The sequence below is a fragment of the Musca vetustissima genome, unplaced genomic scaffold, assembly GCF_032173495.1.
Source record: "Musca vetustissima isolate MV318-11 ecotype Yass unplaced genomic scaffold, APGP_CSIRO_Mvet_v1 utg41420, whole genome shotgun sequence".
In the NCBI taxonomy this organism is placed as follows: domain Eukaryota; kingdom Metazoa; phylum Arthropoda; class Insecta; order Diptera; family Muscidae; genus Musca; species Musca vetustissima.
Window position 1 is genome coordinate 164,353 of NW_026876793.1, and position 13,442 is coordinate 177,794.

At 31.2% G+C, this 13,442-nt stretch overlaps 1 protein-coding gene and 1 pseudogene across 1 annotated transcript in view; one reads left to right on the plus strand and one right to left on the minus strand.

The window, feature by feature from the left end:
- Positions 1 to 12,708, plus strand: part of LOC133321346 (limbic system-associated membrane protein) — a 46,817-nt gene extending 34,109 nt beyond the window's left edge. The window contains exon 7 of the mRNA XM_061530438.1: positions 12,547 to 12,708. Within this exon, the coding sequence (XP_061386422.1) occupies positions 12,547 to 12,708 (162 nt within the window). The remainder of the gene's footprint in view (positions 1 to 12,546) is intronic.
- On the minus strand, positions 10,167 to 11,755 carry LOC133321344 (RNA transcription, translation and transport factor protein-like; annotated as a pseudogene).
- Positions 12,709 to 13,442: the final 734 nt, after the last annotated feature.

Genomic DNA, 13,442 nt, shown 5'->3' on the forward strand with positions numbered 1-13,442 from the left:
ATGAGTCAGATGCTATGACAAACTTGCCTCTTAAATGCGTGGTATATGTAATCGCTTTATAAATGGCTATAATTTCCGCAGAAAAGACAGATGAATATTCTGGAAGGAGTGATGACATAATAATGGCATCATTGTTTACTATGCTGTAGCTGACATAGTTTTCGGATTTGGATCCATCTGTATATATAAATTCGTAATCTGTATTTTTTTCTTGGATATTCCTAAATTCGGCTTTATACATTTCTATTGAGGTGCTTTCCTTTCGATACTTCCGAAGAGATGTATCAATAGGATAGGAATAAGAATTCCAAAATGGGTTAGTGCAAGTAACGTTTGTGCGATTATAAGGAAAGTTGTATTCATCACAATAACTTTTAATTCTGTTTAAGACTGAATCTAATTCAATGTTTTTTTCGATTTAACAGCGTTTTTTAATAGCTCAATTACAGGTGATCCATCGTTTAGTAATATTGTTTTGAAAAGTTTCGTAGTTGAGAGGTCCCTGTAGTTTTCAATAGGCATTAGACCAGCTTCAAATAACATATTGTTAATCCTAGTTGTGCGATGAGCAGAATTTAATATGGTATATCCATAAAAGGAGGATTTGGAAGTATATCCATATAAATAAAATCCATAATTTATCTTGGAAATAATAAGAGAACTGATAATTGAAGTAAGCGTATAAGTGTTGCATTGAAACTTTCTATGCGATAAACACTTAATTATGTTCAGTTTACTATTAAGAGAATAACCTAATTCATCAATATGAGAATTCCATCTATATTTTTTGTTAATTGTTATTCCAAGAACTTTTAACTTTTCAACTAGCGGTATTGTGTTATTATTACATATTAGATTGGGAGCGCAACTCTGTTTACGGCATATATGTAAATGTTTACACTTCTCCGAGGATAGTTGAGCTCCTAAAAATTTGTACCACTTTTCCGTATCATTCATTAAACTATCGGTATTGATTATAAGTTGCTTTTTGTTGCACAATTTTTGAAGTATTACAAAATCATCGGCGTAGGATACAAATTTTATTTCTTTGTGAGTTTCTAGTATCTTTGAGAGCTTGTTATAAGAAATTAGGAATAGGACAACTGAAAGTGGTGATCCTTGTGGTATTCCGTTGTGAAGATTCCTTGTTTCAGAAAAATAAGAATTTACTTTTACCTTTATTTTTCTATTGGTCATGTAGTTCCGAATATAGCTATGAATTTTCGAGTTGACTAAGTAATAGGCTTACAGAATCGATTCGCTATTTCTGTAGAATTGGATGTAGGATAGAAGTTCTAAAATTCATACCGCAAAATCTGCGAATATTATTCCAAATTTTTTCTGTTGGACTTAAATTGTTAATCTGAAAGGTGAAATTTTCAACTGATAATTTTTTGAGAGTTTTAATTCTCTTCTATATTGAGCATTAATTTTGCGGTAGTTGATAAGATTTTCTGTTGTAATATTTGTCTAAATCTATTAAAAAGGGATTTACGTTTTCTTTTCAAGTCTTCAAGATTACGATTCCACCATGGAACAAAAGTCTTGTTGCGAGGAACTTTATGTTGAGGTATTGACTCATTAGCAGATTGAATAATTATTTTCTGAATATTAGCACATTCTTTGTTAATATTATTACTGTACGGTCTTTCGGAGCATAATCTTTCAGATAATCTTTCAGTGTTGAAAAGTGGTTTCATATGAACTTCAGTTGCATGGTTGTTTCCGGAAAATAATGTTGTAATGATCGGGAAATGATCACTACCAAAAAGATCGCTTTCAATTTTCCAATCTACGAAGGTAGACAAAACCGGTGAAATTAAAGTAAGATCTATGTGTGTAAATGTTTTGTGAGTAGAAAAATGTGTTGGAGATCCATTATTTAAAATCATCAAATTTGATTGAGTAATAAATTTAGGCAAAGTATTTCCCCTACGGTTGCTAGTTGCTAGATCCCCAAAGAGGATGCCAGCTGTTCATATCTCCTGTTATAATAATTGGTTTAAAGGGAGAGTAAAGACTTTCAAGGTCTTTAATATTAAAATTTATAGAGGGATTAAGATAGGTAGAAAATAAATAGAATGATTTATTTGATACAATTTTGACCAATACTGAATACTGAATTCATGTTGTATAGAGTTATGAATTAAAATACAAGAATTTTTAGAATTGTTTATTTTAAAGTTAATAGGAACCGGAATATTATTTGTTGTTTTAAAATGAGTTTCTTGCAAGGAAATAATTTTTGGTGTATATATTTTGATCAAGTTTTGCAGTTCAGTGTAATTATTGCAGTAACCTTTAATATTCCATTGGAGAATATTTAAAACCATAACAAAAATAGAGAAGCAAAGAACGTGTGCAGAGCAAAAAAATAAGTGATCAAAATAAATAAGAGAATGATGAGATTTTGTTTATTTAGATATCACAATCCATCTCTTCACTTTCGGTGTTGTAGATGCACACTTTTTGTTGTTGTTTGCTGCACTCCTTTTCCACTCATTTCTCATTCGTTTTGATGTGTTTCTCGGGAGAACAGTAACGGTTGATTTTTTAAAATGGCCGTTGTTGTTGGTAACTCGGTAGTTTTTTGTTCCTCTTCTTTTGAGCGGCTTTTTTTGTTGATATATCGTCATATTTCACAACGTTCCTTGTTGTTTGTGAGAAAGAGTTATCATTTGGATGTCGTTGCTTGTATATTTCTATTGCTGTTTGTTGTCCACCTTTTCGATTGTTTTTGTTTGTATCTTTTTATGCTTAAGAAATATTGGACATTTTTTGTCGAGAACTGAGTACTTGGTATCACTCTTATTCTCTTTAGCACAGTTAACATATTTTGTTGGTTTTTGACAGAGTTCATTGTCGTTTAAGTGCTCTGGTTCTCCACAGTTTTTCGTTTTGGCAAACACAGGTGATATGGCTGTAGTAAAAGCATTGACGGCACCTCATAGGTAAGGGGATGTAGGGACGTATTTTAGTTCTCTCGTATCCAATGTTAATGTTCTCGGGTAGATTCGATAAAGAGAAAGTTAAAATGATGAGCCCAATTTCCACCAGTCCGCTGTCAATCTTCTTCATTATTTTTTGTACTTCGATGACGTTTAGAGGTTTTAATTCTCTTAAAATTTCCTCTTCTGCTATTCCGCGCAGATCATTGTTGTAAATTACACCTTTGCTGTTATTTCGTTAGAGAGCGAAATAAGTTGGATAAGTTTAGTGGCTTGAGTTGCAGTTTTGGTTTTGATGAGAAGCTCTCCATTGCGTAATTTCTTGCACGAATCGACTTCACCACAAACACTGTCTATTACTTTTTTTTATTAAAAAGGGGGAAACGTTTTTTAATGTTTCATTATTATTAATTATTGACATAAGTAAGAATTTGGGTCCGATAGTAATGTTTTTAAACATCTTGGTTTTGTCAAGATCAAAATTTGCGGATTTAATTGATGTTTTCATGATAAATTCACAGACTAAAAATCACTGGGTAAACTGACGTTCGTTTGATTTCGCTGTCGAATGACGACTGGAAATCCATTATTTTTGGCTCTCCACGTTATGGGAGTTGGCCCCTCGGTCGGCAGGGGCGGGTGTGAGTGGGAACGTTTGAAAAAAGAAAACGCTAGGCCACACACACCTACAGTGACTCGCCAGAAATGTCGGGAGCTTAATGCATCCGCCATAAAGTCCGGACTTGGACCAAGCGATTATCTTATTTTTCTTGCATTGCAAAATTTCTTTAATGATAAAAAATTTGTTCATCTAGGGAGGATTGTGAAAATCGACTACTAGAGTTTTTTGGTTGGTAATGTGGTATAGTCCCTTTCTTGTAAACTGAAAATGTTAGAATAACTGAAACATATTCAGTAGTTCGCTTTTCTCAAAATAATAAGATAGCAATGATCTGTTTAATTTATATAAATCACGTTGGAAATCAGTAGCAAAAATAAATTTTTCATGAAATTGACTTTTTTGATTGAAGTTTAAAAATAAATTTTTGTTTCACAGATGTATTTTAATTGTTATTACTAAATCAATAATTAGTAAGTACTAAATATCAAATCATATGCGCCATTGTACCACATATAACTTGAGTCTGTATGAAAAAAGCCAGCAAAAGACGAAATTTCATTACTCTTTGAAATATTTGTCCTTTACGAAAGCCTCACAAATGATGAAAAATGAAGGATACAACATCTAACAACTTCTCCGTACAAACATTAAATATTGCTATGCGTCGACACGATTATATAATAAAAATTGAAATTCCACTCAACGTATCCGTTAAGATGTTAACTGACATAAATCTCGAGCTAAATCACATTCATTAAAAACAATAAATTACACATTAACGTCGTATGGTATACCACATTACCTGCACATTTTTTAAAAATACTTTTACTGGAATTTCAAATATATTCTTAAATATATTTTAAATTGTTAGCATAATATTATTTTCAAGTTGATTCATGGAAAGACAACACATGAAGTTTTCAATTAAAACTTATAATTAAATCGGATAAAAAATAAAAATTTGGCAATCTAAAAACAAATCACTTACTCTATATATTTCGAACGGGTGTCTGATTGGGATTAAATTTTGAACAGTGCGGCATACCGAATAGCGTGTATCAAGTTTGCTTAAAATCTATTAGCTCCATTGTACGCAAACGATTCTAAATCTGCCCGAATGAAATAAAATTTAGCATAGGTTGCAAAGAGGCATCTGTATGGATTGATGTTAGTTTATATATTTAAGTTTATTCAATTTCGTTCGTTACCTCGAAAGAACATTGACATGAAATTGTTAGGATACATATGCAGAATATACCCAAAGTGTTGAAGGTCTGACTTTACTACTTTCTTGTTAGTTTTTGGTTTTCGAAATTTACTGAAAATAGTAAAAAACATGTTTGGGTACTAAGGTGGATTCCTTCCGTGAAATTGATAAAATCATAAATACAAATGTAGCGATCAATAGAAAATATGAAAATTATTAATACATATAAATAAATAGAAACCTTTATTAAAATTGGCCCAAGCGTCGATATGCATCGTATTAATCATGGTAAGAGTATTATGAATGGCTGAGCAAAATTGTTTGGCATATATGTATGTCAAGACGCAACTTATTGTTTATTACCAATATTTTAAGATTTTGACAAGAACACTTCATTTTATAGAAATGAATTTAAATAATATGCAATATGTTCATATTTCGCGAGTTATAACCTTGCAAACCTCAGTTTCAAGGAATTTAAAAGATTTTTGTAATTTCCCATATATTGTTATTGTTAGGATTTGTTATGCAGTCTAAAGCTGATAATGAGTCAGATGCTATGACAAACTTGCCTCTTAAATGCGTGGTATATGTAATCGCTTTATAAATGGCTATAATTTCCGCAGAAAAGACAGATGAATATTCTGGAAGGAGTGATGACATAATAATGGCATCATTGTTTACTATGCTGTAGCTGACATAGTTTTCGGATTTGGATCCATCTGTATATATAAATTCGTAATCTGTATATTTTTTTGGATATTCCTAAATTCGGCTTTATACATTTCTATTGAGGTGCTTTCCTTTCGATACTTCCGAACAGATGTATCAATAGGATAGGAATAAGAATTCCAAAATGGGTTAGTGCAAGTAACGTTTGCGCGATTATAAGGAAAGTTGTATTCAACACAATAACTTTTAATTCTGTTTAAGACTGAATCTAATTCAATTTTTTTTTCGATTTAACAGCGTTTTTTAATAGCTCAATTACATGTGATCCATCGTTTAGTAATATTGTTTTGAAAAGTTTCGTAGTTGAGAGGTCCCTGTAGTTTTTGATAGGCATTAGACCAGCTTCAAATAACATATTGTTAATCCTAGTTGTGCGATGAGCAGAATTTAATATGGTATATCCATAAAAGGAGGATTTGGAAGTATATCCATATAAATAAAATCCATAATTTATCCTGGAAATAATAAGAGAACTGATAATTGAAGTAAGCGTATAAGTGTTGCATTGAAACTTTCTATGCGATAAACACTTAATTATGTTCAGTTTACTATTAAGAGAATAACCTAATTCATCAATATGAGAATTCCATCTATATTTTTTGTTAATTGTTATTCCAAGAACTTTTAACTTTTCAACTAGCGGTATTGTGTTATTATTACATATTAGATTGGGAGCGCAACTCTGTTTACGGCATATATGTAAATGTTTACACTTCTCCGAGGATAGTTGAGCTCCTGAAAATTTGTACCACTTTTCCGTATCATTCATTAAACTATCGGTATTGATTATAAGTTGCTTTTTGTTGCACAATTTTTGAAGTATTACAAAATCATCGGCGTAGGATACAAATTTTATTTCTTTGTGAGTTTCTAGTATCTTTGAGAGCTTGTTATAAGAAATTAGGAATAGGACAACTGAAAGTGGTGATCCTTGTGGTATTCCGTTGTGAAGATTCCTTGTTTCAGAAAAATAGGAATTTACTCTTACCTTTATTTTTCTATTGGTCATGTAGTTCCGAATATAGCTATGAATTTTCGAGTTGACTAAGTAATTGGCTTACAGAATCGATTCGCTATTTCTGTAGAATTGGATGTAGGATAGAAGTTCTAAAATTCATACCGCAAAATCTGCGAATATTATTCCAAATTTTTTCTGTTGGACTTAAATTGTTAATCTGAGAAGTGAAATTTTCAACTGATAATTTTTTTGAGAGTTTTAATTCTCTTCTATATTGAGCATTAATTTTGCGGTAGTTGATAAGATTTTCTGTTGTAATATTTCGTCTAAATCTATTAAAAAGGGAGTTACGTTTTCTTTTCAAGTCTTCAAGATTACGATTCCACCATGGAACAAAAGTCTTGTTGCGAGGAACTTTATGTTGAGGTATTGACTCATTAGCAGATTGAATAATTATTTTCTGAATATTAGCACATTCTTTGTTAATATTATTACTGTACGGTCTTTCGGAGCATAATCTTTCAGATAATCTTTCAGTGTTGAAAAGTGGTTTCATATGAACTTCAGTTGCATGGTTGTTTCCGGAAAATAATGTTGTAATGATCGGGAAATGATCACTACCAAAAAGATCGCTTTCAATTTTCCAATCTACGAAGGTAGACAAAACCGGTGAAATTAAAGTAAGATCTATGTGTGTAAATGTTTTGTGAGTAGAAAAATGTGTTGGAGATCCATTATTTAAAATCATCAAATTTGATTGAGTAATAAATTTAGCCGAAGTATTTCCCCTACGGTTGCTAGTTGCTAGATCCCCAAAGAGGATGCCAGCTGTCCATATCTCCTGTTATAATAATTGGTTTAAAGGGAGAGTAAAGACTTTCAAGGTCTTTAATATTAAAATTTATAGAGGGATTAAGATAGGTAGAAAATAAATAGAACGATTTATTTGATACAATTTTGACCAATACTGAATACTGAATTCATGTTGTATAGAGTTATGAATTAAAATACAAGAATTTTTAGAATTGTTTATTTTAAAGTTAATAGGAACCGGAATATTATTTGTTGTTTTAAAATGAGTTTCTTGCAAGGAAATAATTTTTGGTGTATAATTTTGATCAAGTTTTGCAGTTCAGTGTAATTATTGCAGTAACCTTTAATATTCCATTGGAGAATATTTAAAACCATAACAAAAATAGAGAAGCAAAGAACGTGTGCAGAGCAAAAAAATAAGTGATCAAAATAAATAAGAGAATGATGAGATTTTGTTTATTTAGATATCACAATCCATCTCTTCACTTTCGGTGTTGTAGATGCACACTTTTTGTTGTTGTTTGCTGCACTCCTTTTCAACTCATTTCTCATTCGTTTTGATGTGTTTCTCGGGAGAACAGTAACGGTTGATTTTTTAAAATGGCCGTTGTTGTTGGTAACTCGGTGGTTTTTTGTTCCTCTTCTTTTGAGCTGCTTTTTTTGTTGATATATCGTCATATTTCACAACGTCCCTTGTTGTTTGTGAGAAAGAGTTATCATTTGGATGTCGTTGCTTGTATATTTCTATTGCTGTTTGTTGTCCACCTTTTCGATTGTTTTTGTTTGTATCTTTTTATGCTTAAGAAATATTGGACATTTTTTGACGAGAACTGAGTGATTGGTATCACTCTTATTCTCTTTAGCACAGTTAACACATTTTGTTGGTTTTTGACAGAGTTCATTGTCGTTTAAGTGCTCTGGTTCTCCACAGTTTTTCGTTTTGGTAAACATAGGTGATATGGCTGTAGTAAAAGCATTGACGGCACCTCATAGGTAAGGGGATGTAGGGACGTATTTTAGTTCTCTCGTATCCAATGTTAATGTTCTCGGGTAGATTCGATAAAGAGAAAGTTAAAATGATGAGCCCAATTTCCAGCAGTCCGCTGTCAATCTTCTTCATTATTTTTTGTACTTCGATGAGGTTTAGAGGTTTTAATTCTCTTAAAATTTCCTCTTCTGCTATTCCGCGCAGATCATTGTTGTAAATTACACCTTTGCTGTTATTTCGTTAGAGAGCGAAATAAGTTGGATAAGTTTAGTGGCTTGAGTTGCAGTTTTGGTTTTGATGAGAAGCTCTCCATTGCGTAATTTCTTGCACGAATCGACTTCACCACAAACACTGTCTATTACTTTTTTTTATTAAAAAGGGAGAAACGTTTTTTAATGTTTCATTATTATTAATTATTGACATAAGTAAGAATTTGGGTCCGATAGTAATGTTTTGAAACATCTTGGTTTTGTCAAGATCAAAATTTGCGGATTTAATTGATGTTTTCATGATAAATTCACAGATTAAAAACCACTGGGTAAACTGACGTTCGTTTGATTTCGCTGTCGAATGACGACTGGAAATCCATTATTTTTGGCTGTACTGATAGATTTTTCGTAAAGATCGAACAATTTCAGATTTATGCTCGTTGGAAGGCTAACATATTTTGCAGTAAAAAAAAATATTTTCTGTTTTTTGTTTGGAGCATTCAGTTGTGAGTTTCAGGGTGTTAAAAGAGTTTAAAATTTTTAAACTTTTTGATAGTCATTTTTTGATAGTCATCAACTCCACGTGATATTTCCTCATTTAAACTAATTATTACTCAAAAATATTTAATATTTGAGTAAAAAAGTTTGAATTTAAGGAAAGTCGAAAGTCGGAAATGGCGAGTATAAAATTTTTTCCTTCTCTGATACATGGCTTAAACCTGAGATTGTTGATACTGAATGATTTTTTCAGATCAATATCAAGTCTAACGTTAAAGATAGAATATTAGATTTAGTATTTCTGAACCGGAAAATGAATATCACCCAAATCTTAATGTCAGTCTGGGATTCCAGGATAATTTAACTAATGTTGATGCAGATCAAAAAAAGCTTAAATTAAATTTTTATAAAGTCAACTTTTATGTTTCGCGTTCCATTTTATCCAACACAGATTGGGGTTTTAAGGGTAATATGGACTCACGCATTTCTTATTTCTACAAAACCTTTAATGAAGCGTTATCATTATCCATTCCCTTCATAGAATACAATCCTGATAGTGAATCTAAGGCGCTTGCGTAATGTAAAGACTAGATTGTTTAAAAAGTTCAAAAATTATAATTCTCCAGTGAATTACAGAAATTATTCTTTGGCTAGATATAAGTATAATACTGAATATAAGAAGTGCTATTCAGAATATCTAGTAAAAATGAATATTAGATTACAAAATTATCCGAAAGATTTTTTTTGTAGTCTAAATACACTTAACTCCTTATTAAACTTGCAACATGACCTACACTCATTCGTAAACTAGTGTAGTGCTAATGGTATGTCGCTAAACCTTAAGAAGTGCAAAAAAATTGAATCTTTATGACCAGCCCCATATTTATTGATTACTTTATAGGTTCTCATAAACTTGGCTCTGTAGACTCGTTTACAGATCATTTTTCATAACATTTTACATAACAAATTGTGTTTTCATTTACATACTGAATCATGTGTTAATAAAGCTAAATCGTTGCTTTGTTTTATAAAGCGATGGTCTAAGGAATTTGATGATCCGTATATAACTAAACGTCTATTCATTAGCCTTATTCGACCCACATTGGAATACGGCTGTCTACTTTGGAGCCCATTTTATAAAAATTATTCTAATTAAATAGAATCGGTCAAACCCAGTTTCTTTTTTTGCTCTTAGAGGACTACCTTGGAATCCACTTGAAGCACTTCCACCGTACGTAAACCGTCTGTTTTGGGATTCGCTGTAACATTTTGTACGGCAACAATAGTCTCATTGATGCGTGTTTGTAGCTCACACATAAACTTTGGATTTGTAGCAGACGTAATATTCTCACCGTATAATCAAGATTGCCATCGTTGGGTGCCCTTTTCAAAGGGAAATGGTGTACCAACAACAGCTGGCCGGTTTCGAACATGGGGTCCATGCGTTCCTTAACAATACGAGATATGGCTTCAAATTGTAGCAAATGATTTGTGTGGTGAAGTATTTTTAATTTCGCAGCCAATGATCGTACACCGGCAATAACATCTTTGTATTGAAAGTCCATATTATCAAAAAAGTTTTCATTTTGTATACTGGGTTTAATGGATTTACTGCTCTGTTCGGCCACCTTTTCACCAGTCAGATCTTTGTAATTTTCTGGTGCATCCAAAAATTCCAAACGTATGGCATAGCTCAAAATACAGGGGTGTCTGAAAATTTCAACATATTTCAAAAAGATTTTCAATGCGTGATGTGTGTGCTTGTGTCCTCTGCGTACAGTCCAGCCGGCGAGATGAAAGAAACTAATAAAAGATTGTTGTATTAATTGTGGTTTAGTTGCCAGACAGTTGTGTATTTAATATTTTTTGCGTGTTTGTCAAAACTATTGTGTTTATAATATAGGGCTGGCTGATGTTATTCTGTAGCCAGTAATTTCCCTTCACTCTCCGCGTTATGGGGAGTTGGCCCCTCGGTCGGCAGGGGCGGGTGTGAGTGGGAACGTTTGAAAAAAGAAAACGCTAGGCCACACACACCTACAGTGACTCGCCAGAAATGTCGGGAGCTTAATGCATCCGCCATAAAGTCCGGACTTGGACCAAGCGATTATCTTATTTTTCTTGCATTGCAAAATTTCTTTAATGATAAAAAATTTGTTCATCTAGGGAGGATTGTGAAAATCGACTACTAGAGTTTTTTGGTTGGTAATGTGGTATAGTCCCTTTCTTGTAAACTGAAAATGTTAGAATAACTGAAACATATTCAGTAGTTCGCTTTTCTCAAAATAATAAGATAGCAATGATCTGTTTAATTTATATAAATCACGTTGGAAATCAGTAGCAAAAATAAATTTTTCATGAAATTTACTTTTTTGATTGAAGTTTAAAAATAAATTTTTGTTTCACAGATGTATTTTAATTGTTATTACTAAATCAATAATTAGTAAGTACTAAATATCAAATCATATGCGCCATTGTACCACATATAACTTGAGTCTGTATGAAAAAAGCCAGCAAAAGACGAAATTTCATTACTCTTTGAAATATTTGTCCTTTACGAAAGCCTCACAAATGATAAAAAATGAAGGATACAACATCTAACAACTTCTCCGTACAAACATTAAATATTGCTATGCGTCGACACGATTATATAATAAAAATTGAAATTCCACTCAACGTATCCGTTAAGATGTTAACTGACATAAATCTCGAGCTAAATCACATTCATTAAAAACAATAAATTACACATTAACGTCGTATGGTATACCACATTACCTGCACATTTTTTAAAAATACTTTTACTGGAATTTCAAATATATTCTTAAATATATTTTAAATTGTTAGCATAATATTATTTTCAAGTTGATTCATGGAAAGACAACACATGAAGTTTTCAATTAAAACTTATAATTAAATCGGATAAAAAATAAAAATGTGGCAATCTAAAAACAAATCACTTACTCTATATATTTCGAACGGGTGTCTGATTGGGATTAAATTTTGAACAGTGCGGCATATCGAATAGCGTGTATCAAGTTTGCTTAAAATCAATTAGCTCCATTGTACGCAAACGATTCTAAATCTGCCCGAATGAAATAAAATTTAGCATAGGTTGCAAAAAGGGATCTGTATGGATTGATGTTAGTTTATATATTTAAGTTTATTCAATTTCGTTCGTTACCTCGAAAGAACATTGACATGAAATTGTTAGGATACATATGCAGAATATACCCAAAGTGTTGAAGGTCTGACTTTACTACTTTCTTGTTAGTTTTAGATTTTCGAAATTTACTGAAAATAGTAAAAAACATGTTTGGGTACTAAGGTGGATTCCTTCCGTGAAATTGATAAAATCATAAATACAAATGTAGCGATCAATAGAAAATATGAAAATTATTAATACATATAAATAAATAGAAACCTTTATTAAAATTGACCCAAGCGTCGATATGCATCGTATTAATCATGGTAAGAGTATTATGAATGGCTGAGCAAAATTGTTTGGCATATATGTATGTCAAGACATAAATATGATACACTTCCCTAGTTTTAACGTTGTTTATTATATTTTCAGATCAGTGACATACATCAATTTTACACTAGGAATCATGACTTGCTGCTTGATTTGGATATGGAATATAAGATGGGCATTGCTGGTGGAGCAAGAAATGAAATAGAAATTTCATGTGCAATTATATCATTTTGTGTATTTTTAATTAGAACAGTTTATAACTAAAAGTGTTTATCTTTGTATTTAGAGATGAGAATTATAATTTATGTTTTGATTATAAAATGTGCCTTACATTAAACATTTATTTTTTACTAACTATTTAATTTGAACACCTGAAGGATCATATATTTAAAATTTTGTTTTAAGAAATTTAATTTCCATTGAGTCCATTGTTTAAATGCCATATTTATATGTAACATGTAATTGATTTAATTAAAAAATGTATTATTATAAATAATATAACTATATGTACGTTGAAGCTGGGATTCTATTATCCGTTGACATCAATAAGCCGGGGAAATAAATATATATATATATATTTAACTCAAACGTAATGAAAAAAAATTCATTATCGTACTAAGAGTGAAAATTATTATAACGCATTTATATATATATATATATATATATATATATATTTAACTCAAACGTAATGAAAAAAGAAGTTCATTATTGCACTAAGAGTGAAAATTATTATAACGCATTTATATTTCTATTGTTCAAGATCAACTTGGTGAGAATTAATTAATTTGGAAATAACAACTTAACTAATGTCCACGTCATAGATGTACAAAACAATTTCATTTTATATAAGTTCCATATAATATAAATGGTAAACATAAAAACCCGATAGAGTTCGTTATAAGGAAATAAGTAAAATGCGCTATTAATTTGATTTGAATTTGATTTGAAAGCTCTTAGATATATGTAGTTTTATTATAGGTCAGCATAATGTTTTAATT